The sequence below is a fragment of the Papio anubis genome, chromosome 17 (assembly GCF_008728515.1).
Source record: "Papio anubis isolate 15944 chromosome 17, Panubis1.0, whole genome shotgun sequence".
NCBI lineage: Eukaryota > Metazoa > Chordata > Mammalia > Primates > Cercopithecidae > Papio > Papio anubis.
Window position 1 is genome coordinate 4,537,973 of NC_044992.1, and position 20,756 is coordinate 4,558,728.

Sequence of the window (20,756 nt, forward strand, 5' to 3'; positions counted from 1 at the left end):
GGGGGAAGGAGACAGTTTGGGAGTCAAGGTTACAAAATTAAAATGTACTTACAGTAATTTGAGTTGATGGTGACAGATCATTACAGCTCTAACAGGTCCACGGTATTTTCCCTCTTAGATTAGGAGTGTTCAGAAAATTATGACCATAGGTCCTTTTTCCTGTCTCCCGCCATCTCAGAAAGAACTAGTTTGATTCAAGGAAGGACTTCGCAGCAGGCAGTTCAGAGGCCTCAGAGTGGATGGGTTCTTCTGTTGGGCAGCGCTGTGGGGAACTCTGTGGTCTTTGAGCCTCTAGTCTAGAACTGAAGATGGATGAGATGACTTTTTTCAGGTTACTTCCAGCTCTCAGGGTCAGGAAGACCTCTTGTCAGCCGTCCGCACTGCAGTGATAGCACCTCTCTTTCCTGTGGATCCTACTGTGTTTTACACCTATTAAATACTTTTTTAGCTGTGCATGCTAGGTTATGCCTATAATATTAATGTGTTGGGAGGCTGAGGTGGGAGGACTGCTTGAGCCCAGGAGACTGAGGCTGCAGTGAGCTATGATTGTACCACTGCATCCAGCCTGGGTGACAGAGTTAGACCCAGTCTCAAAAGAAAAAAAAAAAAAAAGAGCCATCATTCTGCAGGAGGTGCAGGAGTGTGGACAGTACCGGGCTATATGTCTCTTCAGCTTGCAGCTCCACCTCCCAACTTCTTTCTCTCAAAAAAAAAAAAAGTTCTGCCAGGAGGGTGTGGGTGGCCTCCGACAGCAGCTGTGTTACTGAGGCCAGGCCTGCCTGCTCTTGGCCCAGGGGCAGGATGAGCCTCTTTAGCGGCTTTGTTCGAGCCCTTCGGGCCCTCTCCTCCTGGTACTGCTTGGCTCAGAAAAGTAGGAACGGAAAGTTCTCCCCTCTCAGAGGCCCTTTCTCACCATCACCTGCTCACTCCCTCCCTCCAGGTCCCTCTGCTCCCGATTGCTCAAACCCTGGCCTGGAAGCCCTCAGTGTCAGGGGGACTGGGAAGAGGGAAGGACAAAAGGATTGTGGCCCTCAAATTCCTGCTCCCTGCTAGCTTTCCTCATCCCTGCTTTTAAGAAGTAAGATAGGCCAGGCGCAGTGGCTCAAGCCTGTAATCCCAGCACTTTGGGAGGCCGAGACGGGTGGATCATGAGGTCAGGAGATTGAGACCATCCTGGCTAACACGGTGAAACCCATCTCTACTAAAAAATACAAAAAACTAGCCGGGCGAGGTGGCGGACGCCTGTAGTTCCAGCTACTCGGGAGGCTGAGGCAGGAGAATGGCGTAAACCCGGGAGGCGGAGCTTGCAGTGAGCTGAGATCTGGCCACTGCACTCCAGCCTGGGTGACAGAGCCAGACTCCGTCTCAAAAAAAAAAAAAAAAAAAGTAAGATAACAATAATGGTCATTAACTTTTATTGGGCGCACACTCTGGTGCCAGGAACCATCTGAAGCATTTGATGGGCATTTCTCCACTTAAAATGTGAGTACCAACCCCAGAGGCAGGTTCTCGGGCACCCTCATTTTGCAGTTGAGGATACAGACGCAGTTTCTCAGTGGATTTGAAATCAGGAACATGTCTTTGAAAAGCTCTCTGGGCTCTGACTTCCACGTTCTTTCACTTCTATTTTTTTTTTTTCCTCCCGAGATGGAGTCTTGCTCTGTCGCCCAGGCTGGACTGCAGTGGCACAGTCTCGGCTCACTGCAACCTCCGCCTCCCGGGTTCACGTCATTCTCCTGCCTCAGCCTCCCGAGTAGCTGGGACTACAGGCGCCTGCCACTACGCCCAGCTAATTTTTTGTATTTTTAGTAGAGACGGGGTTTCACCGTGTTAGCCAGGATGGTCTCAATCTCCTGACCTTGTGATCTGCCCGCCTCGGCTTCCCAAAGTGCTGGGATTACAGGCGTGAGCCACCGCGCCCGGCCACTCACTTCTTCCAACTTTTCCCATAGAACGTTCACTCTGAACCAGTCCAGGGAAAGGGCAACCAGCCACCAGGGTTCCCACTGCGTGCCCTCGTGATATACTGGTGTTTACTCTCATATCTTGACTGGATACCACTTTCCCCCTCTCTAGCTCTGTAATCCTTTTCTAAAGTGCTGACGCAGTATTCTTCTGTCTCCCTCCTGTCCCCTGCCCCTAGGACCCTGCTGGGATCTTTGAGCTTGTGGAGGTGGTCGGCAATGGAACCTACGGACAGGTGTACAAGGTGAGACGAATGGTGCGGAAGTGTGTCCTCCACATCTGCAGGGCACTCTTGGGAGGAGTGGAAGGAAGTAGATTCCTCGTCTGCAGGTCTGAGGGGGGCTATGGGAGATGTCAGAGGCCCTGGAAGGGTAGAGAGGGGAGAGGAAAGAGCACCCAGGAGGAGGCACTGTTGATGCCTCTCCCTGCCTGAGTGCAGAGCCAGTCCCGGACGTGGTGGGAACAGGCCGGAAGCCAGGAAGGGTGGCTTGCAGCAGTGAGAGCAGGCGGAAGGGCATACGGCCTTGTGTGTCAGAACTCTCCTGGGATTCAGAGAGCGCTAAGGCCAGAGGTGTGGGTTTGGCCTCTCCCCAGACCACAGAGACCCAGGACTTTGAGGTAGTGGGACCTAATGGGTGGCCTTCTGCAGAGGGGAAGTGGCCTCTGCTCCCACAGCTGGCCTGCTGGAGCCAGAGCTCAGGCTTTCTGCTTCTGAGCTGCCTCTGTCCCTGACAGAAGTGGCATGTTCTCAGCCACCGATGGTAGCTTTTAGGTTGGCCAGCCCAGCCCTCCCGTGTGGCCTGACGACTGCTCACATTTGCATGGGGGGAGCTGCTGCAGTGGGGAGTGAGGTAGCCTGACCACTGCTCACATTTGCATGTGGGGAGCCGCTGCAGCGGGGAGTAAGGATGCTCAGGGTGAATGCTGCCTCTTACTGGAGCCCCCTGGGACCCGTGGCTTTTTCATCTCCAGACAGAGTGCTTGATACTGCCACAAGTCTCTTCTGCATCTCTAGCCCCGTGTTTCCTGTATCACTGAGACCACCTGCCCTTCTCTTACTCTCCTTCTCTTGCAAACTTTGGGGAAACAGGCACCCCACCTGTAATCTCTTGCCTTGTTGTTGCCATGTGAATAGTGGTGCCATGTGCTTCTGCGTCTCTGGACTTGGGGTCTTGAATGGCTAAGGTTAAAAATAACCCGTGGGCTGGCAAAGCCAATCCATCCCCACGAGGGGCCGCCTTCCTCCACTCCGCTCCTCCCCAGGAAGCCTTTGGGCTTTCCTCTCCAAGCCTTAGATGCTCCCACTAGGAATTTCAGAAGGATGTTGGGGGAGGAGGTCAATGACTGGGACACACTCGAAGAGGAAGTTTTTTCCCGCTCGGACTGGTGACGGTGGCGGGAGCATTAGCCAACCAGTCGGCTGGCCCCTCTGTGTTTCTCTAAGTTCCCTAAAATCTCAGCTCTGTCTCTGCTCTTTCCCTATCGACAAGAATAAAAAGCTGTGTGGGTGAAGTTGATTCTAGGAGAGGCCTCCTGTCCAGAGTTGGTGAGTCAGGCAAGCACCCCAACATTTTGTCTTGCTTAGGAGAAGAGGGTGAGGCAAAGCCCCTCCCTCCCCAGCCTCCTCCTTCTCCTCCCTCCATCCTGCATTAGGATGGAGAAGTATCTTTCCCGCCCTGCTCTGACTTTCAGACTGTAAGGTCCAAGCCAGAGAGGCTGGAACAGAACATAAGTGTTTCTGACTCATCTGTCTTGAGTTTTTCTGGGAGGAGACCCTTCACCTTTATTGAGCCTGTAACTTGGAAGTCCACTGTAGGTGGTTTTTCTGTTGACCATGATGGCTCAGGAGCGCTCTGCCTCTGTCCACTCCCATGAGCAGCACGTTCACTGAGGTGTGTAGCCACAATGAGGGGTACTTTATTTTTATTTATTTATTTATTTATTTTTGAGACAGAGTCTCGCTTTGTCCCCCAGGCTGGAGTGCAGTGGCCTGGTCTTGGCTTGCCTCCCAGGTTCAAGCGATTCTGCCTCAGCCTCCTGAGTAGCTGGGACTACAGGCGCCCGCCACCACACCTGGATCATTTTTGTATTTTTAGTAGAGATGGGGTTTCTCCATGTTGGCCAGGCTGGTCTCGAACTCCTGGTCTCAAGTGATCCGCCTGCTTCGGCCTCCCAAAGTGTTGGGATTACAGGCATGAGCCACGGCGCCCAGCCAAGGGGCACTTTGTAAGACAGAAAACAGTCAAAAGCTGTGTCTCCCAGAGTCAAGCCCTCAGAACGTTCCGCTCTCTGAGCATAGACTCAGATGCCTCTGTCCTGCAGGGTCGGCATGTCAAGACTGGGCAGCTGGCTGCCATCAAGGTCATGGATGTCACCGAGGTAGGGAGTGGAGCTGGGCAGTGGGAGGGTTGGACCACCGAGAAGGGAGTGTGGGGGGAGTCTCAGGGCTCAGCTCCTCCCATTTGCCTAGGATGAGGAAGAAGAGATCAAACAGGAGATCAACATGCTGAAAAAATACTCTCACCACCGCAACATTGCCACCTACTATGGAGCCTTCATCAAGAAGAGCCCCCCGGGAAACGATGACCAGCTCTGGGTGAGAAACGCCCCCCTGCCTGCCCTCCCCGCACCCCGTGTCTCTGGGCCGTTCACTAGGACTCGGTATCAGCGCCCAGCATCTGTCCTCGCCAGCTACCCTCCCTCCGGTCTACCCAGCCTCCCCTGTCCCTGGACCCAGAGGAGCCTCCTGCCTCATGGATGGCCCCGCACTCCAGCCCCCATGAATTGCAGCCTCTCACTCTTTGAGTGTTTTGTGGGGAGGGGTCCTGGCGTTTGCCCCAACCCTTCCTCTAACCAGTATCTCACACTGTGTGATCGGCTCTTAATAAGCAAATATAATCCTGGCAAAGGCTAGAGAGACCGTGGGGAGGCCGTCCATCAGTTTTCCTGCCTTTGAGCACAGCTCCTGGGAAAGCAACAGAACCAAAATATTTGTGGGAGATAACAGAGCACCCCACATGCTACAGTGCACCCAGCCCTTCTGGGTCACCATTCAAACCAGAGCCTGCTGCGGAGCTTGGGGCCTCCCCCAGATTCCTCCTGCCTGGCCCAGAACATTCCTAAGAGTCATTCCCCTCCCTAGCCTGGGCACTGGTGCTGACATGTTCCCCCAGCCTCACCCTTTGTGGTACTGAGCCCAGTCCCTGAGGATGGAGCAGCAGGGAGTGTGGCAATGGCTGTCGGGAATTTTGGCACCGACGCCAGGTCTCCCCTCCCAGCAGCCATTCAGACGACAAGCACTTACTAAGCACTTCTGTATAGACGAGCATGAGCCATGGTCCTGGCCTCCAAGGCCCTTTGGCTTTTTGGGAACACACACACTCATGCACACAAAGAAAGGGAGAAAGGTGACAGGGAGGTATACGTGCCAGGTGTGTGTGGTGATGGTGTCTGGCTAGAGGCATTAGTGGCCGGGCGCCCCCTTCTGGACCTGTTGGGCACAGGTCCTCCCCTCCTCTCACTGTGCTCTGCTCTCCAAGGAGTAGGCACATGCAAATTACTTTTATTGCATATGCAAATATATGTGTCCATCCAACCTTTTCCTGCATTGGGTGTGGCTTTTAGTGAAAACTTGGACAAGCATGCTGATTCCCAGGAAGCCTGGTTGGAGCCATCTTCTCTGCCTCCGGGTCTCAGCTGCTCTCCCTGGGAGGTGCAGACCCAGAGCCCTCCTCATCTCCTGGCCTTGTTACTCTTTGTTCTGGAGGAGTTTCTCTCAGGGTCTTCCCAGGTTCCCTGCTGCAGCTGTCTGGATAGACCCTACGCACTCTTTCTGTCTCTAGCAGACCTGGAGAATCACTGATTCTTAGTCCCTTTTCTGCTTCTAAGTCAGGGACTGGCAAACTTTTTCTGTGAAGGGCCAGACAGTAAATATTTTAGGCTTTGCGGGTCATATTTGCTGTCCCAGCTGCTCAATTCTGTTGTTGTACCACAAAAGCAGCAATAGACAGTACGTAAACGAATGAGCATGGCTATACCCCCAACACCTTCACTGAGGTCACTCACATTTGAATGTTTTTTCACTTTCACATGTCATAAAATATGATTCCTTTTTTTGTTTTTTCCCGCAACCATTTAACAATGTAAAAACCAGGCCGGACGCAGTGGCTCAAGCCTGTAATCCCAGCACTTTGGGAGGCTGAGGTGGGTGGATCATGCGAGGTCAGGAGTTCAAGACCAGCCTGGTCAACACAGTGAAACCGTCTCTACTAAAAATACAAAAATTAACCGGGGTGTGGTGGCAGGCGCCTGTGGTTCCAGCTACTTGGGAGGCTGAGGCAGGAGAATCGAATCGCTTGAACCTGGGAGGCAGAGGTTGCAGTGAGCCGACATTGCGCCACTGCACTCCACTCTGGACGACAGAGTAAGACTCTGTCTCAAGGAAAAAAAAAAAAAAAGGTAAAAACCATTCTTGACTTGCTGACCGTACAGAAGCAGGCCTTGGTCCAGCCCTGATCCAAAGCAGTAGTTCTTTTTTTTTTTTTTTTTTTTTTTTTTTTTTTTTTTTGAGGCGGGTCTAGCTGTGTCTCCCAGGCTGGAGTGCTTGATGGCCTTGATCTCGGCTCACTGCAAGCTCAGCCTCCTGGAGTTCCGCGCCATTCTCCGCCCTCAGCCTCCGGAGTAGCTGGGACTACAGGCTCACCACCACGCTTCCGGCTAATTTTTGTATTTTTAGTAGAGGCGGGGGTTTCTGCCGTGTTAGCCAGGATGGTCGATCTCCTGACCTAAAGTGATCAGCCCGTCTGACCTCCCAAAGTGCTGGGATTACAGGCTTGACCACGGCCCGGCCTTTTTTTTTTTTTTTTTGGAACAGACTCTGGCTCTGTGGCCCAGGCCTGGAAGTGCAGTGGCGTGATCTCAGCTCACTGCAACCTCTGCCTCCCGGGTTTAGCGATTCTCCTGCCTCCAGCCTCCTGAGGTAGCTGGGATTACAGGCACCCACCACCATGCCTGGCTAATTTTTTTGTATTTTTTAGTAGAGATGGGGGTTTCACGTGTTAGCCAGGATGGTCTCGAACTCTGATCTCATTGATCCACCTGCCTTAGCCTCCCAAAGTATTGAGTTACAGGCGTGAGTCCCGCACCGGCGTAAAGCAGTAGTTCTTTTTTTTTTTTTTTTTTGAGACAGAGTCTGGCTTAGTGCAGCCAGGCTGGAGTGCAGTGGCGATCTTGGCTCGCACCAAGCTCCGCCTCGGGTTCAGCCATTCTCCTGCCTTAGCCTCGGTAGTTGGGACTACAGGGAAACCCGCCCGCCCTCACCCGGCTAATTTTTGCATTTTTAGTAGAGGCGGGGGTTTCACCGTGTTAGCCAGGATGGTCTCAATCTCCCTGACCTCGTGATCCGCCCTCCTCACGGCCTCCCAAAGTGCTGGGATTACAGTAGAAGTGAAGGCTGCAGCCCGGCCAGAAGCAGTGGTTCTTAGCAGCTTTAGGGGTTTGGAATCCCAGTGAGAATCTGATGAAAGTACTAGACCCTTCCTCAAGGAAAACGCATATACCTGCATCATTTTGTCTACAGTTTCAGGGATTCATTGGACTCCTACCCTGATCCCAGCCCCACCTGCCAGTTCTGTATTCCTTCTCTCTCTCTTTTTTTTTTTCTTTTTTTGAGACGGAGTCTTGCTTACCATGTTGGCCAGGCTAGTCTTGAACTCCTGACCTCAGGTGATCTGCCTGCCTCAGCCTCCCAAAGTGCTGGGATGACAGGCGTGAGCCACCGCACCCAGCCTTTTTCCCTCTCTCTCGACTTCAGGAAGTCCTGTGGCCTTTGTGAGGCTTCTGTGGTCCTTGCTTTCCAGCTCATACCAGTTCTAGCCCCAAGGTCTCTGGTCCTTCTCCAGGAGTCTAGCAGGGGATTGGGGCAGGGTTTGGGGGGCTTGTCTGACTGATACTTTTCCTTTCCATACCTTCCTGGGATCCTAGCTGGTGATGGAGTTCTGTGGTGCTGGTTCAGTGACTGACCTGGTAAAGAACACGAAAGGAAACGCCCTGAAGGAGGACTGTATCGCCTACATCTGCAGGGAGATCCTCAGGGTGAGCTCCAGGCCCCCTCCCCTTGTCTTCTCCTCCTCTGCTACCCTGGTTGGAGCTTCTTCATGAGCAAAGATCCTCCCTGCACTGGGAGGAGACATAACTACCCCCTTTCGGGAGCAGCAGGCCTGATGCGGGTGGGATGTGGAAGCAGGGTCCCAGCCTTGGGAAGTCTCAGGCTGCTGGAGGAGACAGGCTCCTCTGTTTCCAAGCTCTGCCACTTCTCCACCTGTAACCCTGCAACTTTGGGAATTCACCTGGAGCCACCAGTCTGAGGAAGCTCTCCAGGACAGCTCAGCTTGCTTGGGCTCCTGGTGGAGAGGGTCTGCTCCTTCATCCCAGCCCTGTCCAGACTGATTGCTCCTTGTCCCCTCAACTCACTGCCCACTTACTCTTTCCCACCCCCTCCAACACCATGGCTAATTTCCCTGCTCTCCTGTCCCAGGGTCTGGCCCATCTCCATGCCCACAAGGTCATCCATCGAGACATCAAGGGGCAGAATGTGCTGCTGACAGAGAATGCTGAGGTCAAGCTAGGTGCGCCGGCTCCTTCTGAGGCTGACGGGGCCCTTTCACCCCCAGGACAGAGAATGAGGCACCCCTTTTTCCCTCTGGTGGCTCAGGCCCAACTTCCTCCCTGTTGGGGAGGCTCACTCCCTCCCCGTTCCCCTCTCCCCCTGGAATGCCCTGCCTCCTGCTGAAAATCCCTCAGGAAGCTCCACACCTGTCACCTGTTATGGGCCAGGTGCTCTGCAGGTTGCTCTGGGGAGCTGGGATCTGATGACCCTCCTGCCTGGGATGCTGTCGGTGATCCTTTCACCGGGGTTTTTCTCTAAGATGCAGGAAGGTGGAATCGGGTGCTTCAGGATGTTGATGGGGTAAAGGAGGGTGCTGGGGTGTCTGGGTAGGGCCAGAACCTCAGCTGCCTCAGGCAAGTCCTATATGTTCATGCAGGGATGTGAGGCAAGGGAGCAGGGATGACTCTCCACGCTGACCCCTCCCTCTCTGTCTTCACAGTGGATTTTGGGGTGAGTGCTCAGCTGGACCGCACTGTGGGCAGACGGAACACTTTCATTGGGACTCCTTACTGGATGGCTCCAGAGGTCATCGCCTGTGATGAGAACCCCGATGCCACCTACGATTACAGGGTATGGAGTGGAAAGTTGGGAGCATGGGGGCTGCCAAGGGGAGGAAGCAGTATGGGGACCATGGGGCCTGAGCAGGCTGGGGAATAAAGGAAGGTTGGATGATGTTAGCAGTGAGGGGCTGGGGAACATCTTATGGCAAGGCAAGTGTGGGTGGGAAGATGGGAGGGGTTGGAGAGCACTGCTGCAGGAAGGACGGTGACCCAGGAAGGCTCCTGAAGAGGCCAGGATGGTGGGTGAAGAGAGGTTGCAAGGCAGAGTTGTCGGGAATATTCACTTGTTCCTTCTCTCCCGTCTGTAGAGTGACATTTGGTCTCTAGGAATCACAGCCATCGAGATGGCAGAGGGCGCCCCCCGTAAGTTCTGAGTCTGCCGGGAGTGGGAGCGGAGGGAAAGCAAGGGCCCAGAGAGGGCTGTAGGGAGGAGCTGGGTCCTGGGACCCTGCTGAGGAAGGGTCCTGTAGCTCCAGTGCAGTGAAAGGGACTGAGGGCGTCTCTTCTGTGTCCAGCTCTGTGTGACATGCACCCCATGCGAGCCCTCTTCCTCATTCCTCGGAACCCTCCGCCCAGACTCAAGTCCAAGAAGTGGTAGGTCTCTGAGAGTGTGGGCTCTGGGAAGGAAGGTCCCTGGACAAGGTCATCCCCACCTTCATGCCCTCTGTGCTCAGGCTTGGATCTCACCAGAGAAGAGATTTTGGGGGGCAGAGGGCGGTGACTGGTGTTGGGATATGAAGACAGGAGGGATGTCAAGGTGGCTTGTGGATGAGTGATCCACCCTCTTTCTCCTGCACCCATCCCTTCTGAGGGGACCCTCCTAGTGTGAGCCACCACTGTTTCCAGGTCTAAGAAGTTCATTGACTTCATTGACACATGTCTCATCAAGACTTACCTGAGCCGCCCACCCACGGAGCAGCTGCTGAAGTTTCCCTTCATCCGGGACCAGCCCACGGAGCGGCAGGTCCGCATCCAGCTTAAGGACCACATTGACCGATCCCGGAAGAAGCGGGGTGAGAAAGGTCAGTGGGCAGGCTGGAGGGGCAGGTACTAGGGGACACTCCAGCCTGGCTCCTCTCTGCCAGCCCTGCTCACTCCTGGCTCCCCTTCCTGCTCCCCTCCTTGGCCCCAGCTCTCCCTGTCCAAGGAGATCGTTCTCAAACTTGCAACAGCCGAGGGGTTTTCCCTCCTTTCCCTCGCAATCTGGGTCAGCCCTCCAGAGGAGGACCGGCCTTTCACATCCTTATGAAAACTCCATGCTAAGCACATACGTGTGCGAGCCCAGGCACAGGCTCTGCCACACCTCAGCTGCCCAGGGACCCAGTCCTGGTCCCTGTCCGGGCCCACACCTGAGACACACTGTCCTCCCATTGCTCCCAGGAAGTGGGTGGGGCCCCTCATGCGTGCCCACCCAGACAGACCTTCGGGTTATGCCCACCCGAGGTTTCCCTAGCCCACGGCGGGGTCTGGGGCACTGGGTGAGTTAACAGCAGTGGTCTCCCCTGCAGAGGAGACAGAATATGAGTACAGCGGTAGCGAGGAGGAAGACGACAGCCATGGAGAGGAAGGAGAGCCAAGGTAGGCCTGGCAGGCGGTGCGGGGGTTGGGGGGGTCATCACTGAGTGGGGGGACTACAGTGGTGCTTGGCTTTGGAGATGCTCGGCCTGGGGGTGATGGGCACAGAGAGGTAGAGACTCCTAGAAACCAAATTCCCGAGTGCTAAGAAGTGGAACAAATGAGTGAGCAAGAGCTGGGGAGAGAGCAATTCAGGGTGAAGGTGGGGCGCAGCAGTAATAGGAAAGGAGGACAGGGCTGAAGACCGGGCAGAAGGGGACAGTGAGTCTCCTGGCCACCCGGGAGTGGCCAGAGGCAGAGGTTTTGATCCAGTTAAAGCACCCGCTCAGGCGGGCCCACGGGGTTGAGAGTGGGAACCAACAGCGTTCTGACCCCAACGCTTCTTTGTGCCACCCCTGCCCAGCTCCATCATGAACGTGCCTGGAGAGTCGACTCTACGCCGGGAATTTCTCCGCCTCCAGCAGGAAAATAAGAGCAACTCAGAGGCTTTAAAACAGCAGCAGCAGCTGCAGCAGCAGCAGCAGCGAGACCCCGAGGCACACATCAAACACCTGCTGCACCAGCGGCAGAGGCGCATAGAGGAGCAGAAGGAGGAGCGGCGCCGCGTGGAGGAGGTGGGCTGTCTCCCAAGGGCCCAGGCCTGGCACGGCCTCCTGCTGACCTCCCCAGGGTCCATTAGGGCCTCAGGGAGAACAGGTTTTAAAATGCCTTAAATGGAGCCAGGCGCGGTGGCTCACGCCTGTAATCCCGGCACTTTGGGAGGCCGAGGCGTGCGGATGATGAGGTCAGGAGATCGAGACCATCCTGGCTAACACAGTGAAACCCCATCTCAACTAAAAATACAAAAAATTAGCCAGGCGTGGTGGCGGGCGCCTGTAGTCCCAGCTACTGGGGAGGCTGAGGCAGGAGAATGGCATGAACCTGGGAGGCGGAGCTTGCAGTGAGCTGAGATCGTGCCACTGCACTCCAGCCTGGGCGACAGAGTGAGACTCCGCCTCAGAATAAAAATAAAATAAAATGCCTTAAATCAATGGCATTTCTGTTGAAACAGTTACATGACTTCAAATTTCATGATTAGCTGGACTTAACAAAAAATGTGTCTAAATAATAGGCAATAGACCAGATGCGGTGGCTCACTTTCGGAGGCTGAGGTGGGTGGATCACCTGAGGTCAGGAGTTTTTGAGACCAGTCTGGCCAACATGGTGAAACCCCATCTCTACTAATAATACAAAAATCAGCCGGGTGTGGTGGCGCGTGCCTGTAATCCCAGCTACTTGGGAGGCTGAGACAGGAGATTCACTTGAACCCGGGAGGCGGAGGTGAGCAGAGATCACACCACTGCACTCCAGCCTGGGTGACAGAGTGAGACTCCATCTCCAATACTACTACTACTAGTAATAATCCCGCAGCATCCACACTGTCCACCTGCTACCCCCAAAGCAGGCCCTCTCATTGTTGAACAAAAAATAATTTGCAAGAAAACCTGCTACAGAAGAGCCTTGTGCAGTTTTGAAAATATAGGCCGGGCGCGATGGCTCACGCCTGTAATCCCAGCACTTTGGGAGGCCAAGGCGGGTGGATCATGAGGTCAGGAGTTCAAGACCAGCCTGTCTAATATGGTGAAACCCCATCTCTACTAAAAATACCAAAAATTAGCCGGATGTGGGTGGCGCACACGCCTGTAGTCCCAGCTACTCGGGAGGCTGAGGCAGGAGAATCACTTGAACCCGGGAGGTGGAGGTTGTAGTGAGCCGAGATCGCGCCACTGCACTCCAGCCTGGGGAACAGAGCAAGACTCTGTCTCAATAAATAAATAAATAAATAAATAAATAAATAAATAAAATATAGCGTTCAGATAGCATAGTGACAAAGTCCTATCTAACGGCGTGGAGAAGGCGTGCCAGCAACTTCATTGCAGGAATAGGCACAAGTTCCCTCAAGTGTAAGGGCCCCTTAGGGCTTGCGCTTTTGTTGTTGTAGGCAGTGGTGGCGGTGGTGGTTGTGGTAGACTTTGTGATCGGAAATACGGTGAAAGTCAAGTACCACCTGGGCATCGGGGCTTGCCAAGGAGCGGGCCAGGTCCCTTTTCTGTGCTTTCTGTGCACGGGCACCTGGTGCCCTCTTGTGGCCAAAGTCTATCGCTACGACCCGCTCTGTATGGACTTCAGGCAAAGGTCGGTTTTAGGCTAGGAGTGCTGGGGAGGCTTGTTTTGAGTTCGGGTTTTGTTTGTTGTTTGGTGGGGTGTGGGTAGGGGAAGGTGTTGTCTAGCTAAGCACACCCCACAGGCAGCTAAGCACACCCCACAGGCAGTGGTCAGTCTCAGCCTCTCTCATCACAGCTACTGGCTGTTTTCCCGAGCCCAGCCCCGCGGGCCCTTGGGTGGGGATGGGTATAGTCACAGAAACAAGCGCAAGCCTCCGTGGTGAGCAAGGAGAGCTCCCTCCCTGTCCATGGAGGGACAGTGCTGCCGCGGTGTCCGGTATGGTCCTTAAGACCACCTGGCTCTCCCCATAGCAACAGCGGCGGGAGCGGGAGCAGCGGAAGCTGCAGGAGAAGGAGCAGCAGCGGCGGCTGGAGGACATGCAGGTCCTGCGGCGGGAAGAGGAGCGGCGGCAGGCGGAGCGTGAGCAGGTAGAGCGCCGCACCCACATCCCTGCCCTCCCGCCCTCCCGCTCCTGCTGCCTGCCGCCCCTGCTCCCCGTGCCCTTCCCCCTTCTCTCCCCCCCACCCAGATTCCTCCTATCTTTTCTAGCTTCACTCTTTCTCTCTGTTTTCTCCCACCCTTCAACCCCAACCCTGGCCCCCTCCCTCCTCCTTCCCTGCCTCATTCCCATCTCTGTACCCCATCCCTGACTCTCCCTGGCCCCTTCCTCATCCCCCTCATTCCCTGTGCCCTCTTCTTCCCCATCTGTGCCGCGTGACCCCCCGGGGCTCATGCCATCCCCTCCCCTACCTCTCTCTTACTCTTCCCCTGCACCCCCTCATCCTCCTCCTGCGGATCCCTTCCTCCTTCTCCAACTCGCTGCTGCTGCCCTCCTCCGCCTCTTCCTCCTTCCCTGCCCTCTGCCCCCCACCCTACACCCCGCCCCCCAGGAATATATTCGTCACAGGCTAGAGGAGGAGCAGCGACAGCTCGAGATCCTTCAGCAACAGCTGCTCCAGGAACAGGCCCTGCTGCTGGTAACGGGTCCCTCAGCGTCCTCTGGGAAGATGCTTTTCAGAGCTTCTTTGCTGGAACGGGATGGGAACACTTCAAGGGAAGGGATTCACCCAAGACATCAAGGGAATACATCTCCTCTCTAGGCAGTTGGAGAAAAGAGAGGGCATGCCTGCTCTAACTCCCAGGCCACACTCTGCTGAGCCCTCTCTCCCTACCCTTGGGCCCAGGAATACAAGCGGAAGCAGCTGGAGGAGCAGCGGCAGTCAGAGCGTCTCCAGAGGCAGCTGCAGCAGGAGCATGCCTACCTCAAGTCCCTGCAGCAGCAGCAACAGCAGCAGCAGCTTCAGAAACAGCAGCAGCAGCAGCTCCTGCCTGGGGACAGGAAGCCCCTGTACCATTATGGTCGGGGCATGAATCCCGCTGACAAACCAGCCTGGGCCCGAGAGGTACTCACTGCCTCCTTTGCCTCCTGAGACTGCAGTCCCACTGCCTGAGGCCTGGAGAGCCACAAGAAGTGGTTGTTCACAGTAGCAGGCACCGAGCAGGGGAAAGGAGCACACAGCACACAGCATAGGACAGGAGTGGTGAGGGCGGGCGGGACCCTCAGTTTTGAGAACAGGGAGGCAAGAGCTGCTGGCCTGCTTGACATCCCTTCACATCACAGGTAGAAGAGAGAACAAGGATGAACAAGCAGCAGAACTCTCCCTTGGCCAAGAGCAAGCCAAGCAGCACGGGGCCTGAGCCCTCCATCCCCCAGGCCTCCCCTGGACCTGCAGGACCCCTTTCCCAGACTCCTCCTATGCAGAGGCCGGTGGAGCCCCAGGAGGGACCGCACAAGGTGAGTCTCTCCCCACTCCTGTCTTAATGCAGACACAGGGAGCTTTGCTCAGAGCCCAGGTGCACACACACACACGCACACACACACCTGCTCAGCCCTGAGCCAGGATTCCAGAGCACAGGCTATGTGGACAGAGACACTCACCTGCTTCTTGCTGCCTATGTCTGTCCTGACTTAGCTGTCCTCAGGCTCAAGGAACCCCTTGTCCTTCAATGGAGGAAGGGGCAACTAAAGTCCCTTCCCACCTCAGACCCCGATTTGCAGGTGGGGACCTGCCATGGAGCAGGCAGCCCACCCTCCCTGGTCTCTCCCTGCAGAGCCTGGTGGCACACCGGGTCCCACTGAAGCCATATGCAGCACCTGTACCCCGATCCCAGTCCCTGCAGGACCAGCCCACCCGAAACCTGGCTGCCTTCCCAGCCTCCCATGACCCCGACCCTGCCATCCCTGCACCCACTGCCACGCCCAGTGCCCGAGGAGCTGTCATCCGCCAGAATTCAGACCCCACCTCTGAAGGACCTGGCCCCAGCCCGAACCCCCCAGCCTGGGTCCGCCCAGATAACGAGGCCCCACCCAAGGTAAGGACAGCCTGTGGGCCCAGGGAAAAGCAAGGAACTAGTCATGAGGAGAAGGAGGGCAGTGAAGGGGCCGCATGGGGAAGAGTGCAGGGCGGGAAGCCAGAGAAAGCTAGGGCGCTGCCCAGCAGGGCTCAGCCGTCCAGCTGAGGAGGCAACGTGGAGGTGTGGCATTGATGCCCCGGGGAGCGTGGGAACGGAGAAACGCCCAGGGTGTTTCGGGGCCGCTAAGGGGCAGACTTTGCGAGTTAGAACTGCAGCTCCAACCATCTCCCAGCTTCATAACCTTGGACGTATTCACTAACTTCCCTGAACCTCAGTTTTCTCATCCATCAAAGTGAGGAGCTCACCTCTCAGAGGTGAGGCTCAAACATCTCTGAAGTGCCCGTTGCAGCGCCAGCTCGCAGCACGTGGACTTCTCTCCACAGGTGCCTCAGAGGACCTCATCTATCGCCACTGCCCTTAACACCAGTGGGGCCGGAGGATCCCGGCCAGCCCAGGCAGTCCGTGCCAGGTAATGCCTGGGTAGGGCAATGCCTGGGTGAGGTCTGAGGACAGCCTAGGGAGTAGGGGGGCACAGGGACTTTACCAGCCTACCCACCTAGGGGTGGGCAAGCCCCAGCCCCATCACCTCAGCGCCCCCCCGCCCCCTCGGCACCCCTGTGCTCCCTTCACAGACCTCGCAGCAACTCCGCCTGGCAAATCTATCTGCAAAGGCGGGCAGAGCGGGGCACCCCAAAGCCTCCAGGGCCCCCTGCTCAGCCCCCTGGCCCGCCCAACGCCTCTAGGTAATGGAGTCGTCCCCCGACTCACTCCCACCTCTCACTTCTGCCACCTGCTTCCCTGGTGATGGCTCCCTCTGCAGTGCAGCTCAGCAACCCAGAGAGGGGAGCACCCTGCCTCCCTGACCCTGACTCTGCCCCCCAACAGTAACCCCGACCTCAGGAGGAGCGACCCTGGCTGGGAACGCTCGGACAGTGTCCTCCCAGCCTCGCACGGGCACCTCCCCCAGGCCGGCTCACTGGAGCGGAACCGCGTGGGAGGTACGTGAGCCAGGGCTGGGCAGCCTGCTCTGGGCCTGGAGTCTTATCAGGATGGACCCTGCCTTTGGTGGCTTTGGACTGGGACACCCACAGGGACAGGGAGGACCTGCGTGGGTATGGAACTCGGGGCTGAGTTCTGGGGCTCAGGGGCAAGGGGTCAGCCCAGGTGTGGGCTTGAGGCCATCCCTTGTCCAGGCATCAGTGACCTTTCTTCTTCCACCCTGCCATGTCCAGCCTCCTCCAAACTGGACAGCTCCCCAGTGCTCTCTCCCGGGGATAAAGCCAAGCCCGATGACCACCGCTCGCGGCCAGGCCGGCCCGCAGTGAGTCGCCTGGTGGCCGGCACCGCCTGCCTCATCCTGGTTTGGGGCTTAGCCCCAGGGAGCTGGGTGCCAGGGGGGGTCTCCGCGGATCTACTGGGAAGGGCTGTGGGGATGGAGGGACTGGTGCTTCTCATGCTACTAACCTTTTCTGACCTCTTTCCTAACATCTCTCCTGGCTCTTTCTTCCCCTGCGGCCCCTCCCAGAGCTATAAGCGAGCAATTGGTGAGGTTAGTGAGATGGGCCTGCTTGTGGGGGCCCCTCCTGTCACCCTGCTGGGGTGTCCCAGCACCCTTTGCCTCCACCCAGGCCCACCTTCTCCCTGCCCCTCACGTGGCTCCTCCCTGCAGGACTTCGTGTTGCTGAAAGAGCGGACCCTGGACGAGGCCCCTCGGCCTCCCAAGAAGGCCATGGACTACTCATCGTCCAGCGAGGAGGTGGAGAGCAGTGAGGATGACGAGGAGGAAGGCGAAGGCGGGCCATCAGAGGGGAGCAGAGACACCCCTGGGGGCCGGTAGGGCATCGGGACTGGGGCCCTCCCACTCCAAGGCACAGGGAGGGAGGGGAAGTGGCAGTGGGGGAGAGGTAGGGCTTTGGGGCAAGTCTGAGGGAGAACAGCGCCCTTCTCTAGAGAGTGGGGTGAGGGTGCAGGTTCCTGTCTCTCTCCCGCTGCCCTGTGTGTTGTGGGGTGGCCTCTTCAAGTGCCTCTCTGCTCCTGTGCCAGCCTGCCCTGTGTGCCATGCAGGGAAGCACCTCACGGTGGAACAGGGACTACCCCGTGAGGGTGGAGCAGGTTGTGTTTTGAATAGAGACAAAAGCCTGGGCTCTGGCTGCCATCTGCTGCCTTTGGCACTTCTGTGGCCACGGGCAGGACCTGGAGAGGCCCCACCTTCCTCTCTCACAGCAGCGATGGGGATACAGACAGCGTTAGCACCATGGTGGTCCACGACGTCGAGGAGATCACCGGGACCCAGCCCCCATACGGGGGCGGCACCATGGTGGTCCAGCGTGTGAGTGAGCCTCCGCTGCCTCCCCTGTACCTGTGTGTGCCCTCCTCAGCCCCGTGCCGACCCTGCCCTCTGTCCTGTAGACCCCTGAAGAGGAGCGGAACCTGCTGCATGCTGACAGCAACGGGTATACAAACCTGCCTGACGTGGTGCAGCCCAGCCACTCACCCACCGAGAACAGCAAAGGCCAAAGCCCGCCCTCAAAGGATGGGAGCAGTGACGTAAGTGGGCCGGAGGCAGGTCCGCTGGGAGAGAAGAGCCCGGGCGGTGGGCAGGAGGTCTGGGTGCTGGGTCACGGCGGAGGATGGGGCGGAGCGCTGGGAGCTGGACAATGGGGGTGCCAGTTGGGGAGCTGGAGCCTGGGAACAGCAGCAGGGGCAGGGCCGCAGCTGGACTTGCACTTGTTTGCCTGACTGCTGTCCCCCCCACCACAGTACCAGTCTCGTGGGCTGGTAAAGGCTCCTGGCAAGAGCTCGTTCACGATGTTTGTGGATCTAGGGATCTATCAGCCTGGAGGCAGTGGGGACACCATCCCCATCACAGGTGAGGACCGGAGGACAGACCTGCCATGAGGCTGGGGTCCAGGGGCAGCCTGGAGGGGAGCATGATGGTCTTGAGACGCAGCCTCACAAAGCCACAGGACCTCTCCCTTGGGCCCTAGCACCTGCCCGGGCAGAGAGAAGGAAGGGCCTCTGCGACCCCTCCACAGGAGAGAAAATGCTCACAGTAGCCAGGGGACCTGGGCAAAGACTCAAAGCTAGCAAGTGACAGAAATGGGACTTGAGCCAGGCCTTCTGACTCAAAAGGGGGGTCCAGCACTCTATCCACCTCTCCCGTGCACCCCTTCTCCTCCCGTCTTTCTCCTTTCTGTGTATTATGAGGCGCCAAGACCTGATATAGGGGATGGAGGTAGAAAGAGATGGGGTGAGAAGCTGCAGCCCCTCCTCCCGCCTCCTCCTCCTTCTGGCAGCCCTAGTGGGTGGAGAGGGCACTCGGCTCGACCAGCTGCAGTACGACGTGAGGAAGGGTTCTGTGGTCAACGTGAATCCCACCAACACCCGGGCCCACAGTGAGACCCCTGAGATCCGGAAGTACAAGAAGCGATTCAACTCTGAGATTCTGTGTGCAGCCCTTTGGGGTAAGCCAGGGCAGGGATAGCTGAGGGGGCTCTGGCGTGGCTCCCATGCTCCTGGTTAGGCGAGGGCCTGGCTGAGCCTCTGACCTGCCCAAGGGCTCCTATTGCAGGGGTCAACCTGCTGGTGGGCACGGAGAACGGGCTGATGTTGCTGGACCGAAGTGGGCAGGGCAAGGTGTACGGACTCATTGGGCGGCGACGCTTCCAGCAGATGGACGTGCTGGAGGGGCTCAACCTGCTCATCACCATCTCAGGTACAGGTGTGGCGAGTGGGGGAGGGAGGAGGGGCTCAGCTCCCTGGCGCGGTCACCGTCTTCTGCCCGGGAGGAGGGCAGCCTTGGTCCAGGCACTGGAAGGTGAAGCGGCACTTTCTCACCCCTTGTGGCATGCCGACAGAGGAGGCCGGGGCGGTGGCAGCCGGGCCTCAGATGAGAACGGGGGGTGTGTCTGTCTGTCCATCCCTCAGGGAAAAGGAACAAACTGCGGGTGTATTACCTGTCTTGGCTCCGGAACAAGATTCTGCACAATGACCCAGAAGTGGAGAAGAAGCAGGGCTGGACCACCGTCGGGGACATGGAGGGCTGCGGGCACTACCGTGTCGGTGAGGATGTCCCCGCTGAGTGGCCAGCGCATACTTGTTCATGAAGAGAGAGAAATGGGCCTGGGTTTAGTGGCTGAGAAAGCTTGGGAGCCAGGGACTTGGGGCCTGGGTGGGGCAGTGTAGTGACAGACCACGGGGAGGCGCCTGTGGCCGAAGAAGGGAAGCCTCAGCATCCTTCTTCTCTCCGGCCCCCAGTGAAATATGAGCGGATTAAGTTCCTGGTCATCGCCCTCAAGAGCTCCGTGGAGGTGTATGCCTGGGCCCCCAAACCCTACCACAAATTCATGGCCTTCAAGGTAACCCCAGCCTCGGCCCCTAGCGCCATCTGGAGTCCCAGCGCCTCTCCCCGTGTCCCTGAGCCCTCCTGTCCTCCGCTTCTCTGCAGTCCTTTGCCGACCTCCCTCACCGCCCTCTGCTGGTCGACCTGACAGTAGAGGAGGGGCAGCGGCTCAAGGTCATCTATGGCTCCAGTGCTGGCTTCCATGCTGTGGATGTCGACTCGGGGAACAGCTATGACATCTACATCCCTGTGCACGTGAGCTTGGCGGGGCTGCTGGAGGAGTGGGTTCGCCCAGTCTGGGCACCAGACACGGAGACTCCAGCCCACCTCCTTCTCCCCAGATCCAGAGCCAGATCACGCCCCATGCCATCATTTTCCTCCCCAACACCGACGGCATGGAGATGCTGCTGTGCTACGAGGACGAAGGTGTCTACGTCAACACATACGGGCGGATCATTAAGGATGTGGTGCTGCAGTGGGGAGAGATGCCCACCTCTGTGGGTGAGTGAGCTGCCGCCCTCCCAGCCACATGCCCCTGAGGTGGCCCCGGGGTGCAGCCTGCTCAGCCCCTCACCTGTTTTCCCCACAGCCTACATCTGCTCCAACCAGATAATGGGCTGGGGTGAGAAAGCCATTGAGATCCGCTCTGTGGAGACGGGCCACCTGGACGGGGTCTTCATGCACAAACGAGCCCAGAGGCTCAAGTTCCTGTGTGAGCGGAATGACAAGGTGGGAGTCTCCTTCCCTCTGAACGCCCTGCCGTCCCGGCTGCCGTGACCCCAGGCCCCTGGGCAGAGGTCTGGGGAGAGGATGGTCGTGGTGTCTCCCTGAGAGCGGGCCCCTCTGGGAGTTCGGAAGGAAGGCAGCCACTACCACTGCCCTGCGCTTCCTTCAGTTCTGAGGACTTTCCAGCTGGCGTCCAGGGGGCTGGTAGTGCACCCTCTCCCCTAACATCCTGGCCTTTCCTCCGGGTGAGGGGCACCGAGAGTCTCCTCCTGCAGTCTCTCTCTCCCCCTCACCTCTTCTG

General features: G+C 57.3%; 1 protein-coding gene across 20 annotated transcripts in view; it reads left to right on the forward strand.

The window, feature by feature from the left end:
* The window catches only part of MINK1 (misshapen like kinase 1), a 68,532-nt gene that overhangs the window by 46,820 nt on the left and 956 nt on the right, over positions 1-20,756 (forward strand). For 2 of the 20 annotated variants that reach the window (XM_021928591.2, XM_021928597.2), the window contains exons 2-32: positions 2,144-2,209; positions 4,288-4,344; positions 4,436-4,561; positions 7,948-8,058; positions 8,501-8,591; positions 9,072-9,202; positions 9,501-9,555; positions 9,708-9,786; positions 10,039-10,214; positions 10,701-10,770; positions 11,171-11,381; positions 13,284-13,400; positions 13,863-13,949; positions 14,157-14,375; positions 14,594-14,767; positions 15,085-15,345; positions 15,771-15,856; positions 16,020-16,130; positions 16,273-16,385; positions 16,620-16,708; positions 16,913-17,220; positions 17,611-17,716; positions 17,797-17,934; positions 18,148-18,256; positions 18,684-18,851; positions 18,959-19,102; positions 19,315-19,449; positions 19,645-19,745; positions 19,835-19,984; positions 20,071-20,230; positions 20,319-20,458. In XM_021928591.2, coding sequence (XP_021784283.1) covers positions 2,144-2,209; positions 4,288-4,344; positions 4,436-4,561; positions 7,948-8,058; positions 8,501-8,591; positions 9,072-9,202; positions 9,501-9,555; positions 9,708-9,786; positions 10,039-10,214; positions 10,701-10,770; positions 11,171-11,381; positions 13,284-13,400; positions 13,863-13,949; positions 14,157-14,375; positions 14,594-14,767; positions 15,085-15,345; positions 15,771-15,856; positions 16,020-16,130; positions 16,273-16,385; positions 16,620-16,708; positions 16,913-17,220; positions 17,611-17,716; positions 17,797-17,934; positions 18,148-18,256; positions 18,684-18,851; positions 18,959-19,102; positions 19,315-19,449; positions 19,645-19,745; positions 19,835-19,984; positions 20,071-20,230; positions 20,319-20,458 — 4,089 coding nt within the window. Of the gene's footprint in view, positions 1-2,143; positions 2,210-4,287; positions 4,345-4,435; positions 4,562-7,947; positions 8,059-8,500; positions 8,592-9,071; positions 9,203-9,500; positions 9,556-9,707; positions 9,787-10,038; positions 10,215-10,700; positions 10,771-11,170; positions 11,382-13,283; positions 13,401-13,862; positions 13,950-14,156; positions 14,376-14,593; positions 14,768-15,084; positions 15,346-15,770; positions 15,857-16,019; positions 16,131-16,272; positions 16,386-16,619; positions 16,709-16,912; positions 17,221-17,610; positions 17,717-17,796; positions 17,935-18,147; positions 18,257-18,683; positions 18,852-18,944; positions 19,103-19,314; positions 19,450-19,644; positions 19,746-19,834; positions 19,985-20,070; positions 20,231-20,318; positions 20,459-20,756 lie in introns of those variants that run through there. The other 18 variants (XM_009189429.3, XM_003912152.3, XM_009189414.3 and 15 more) reach the window with 17 other exon arrangements.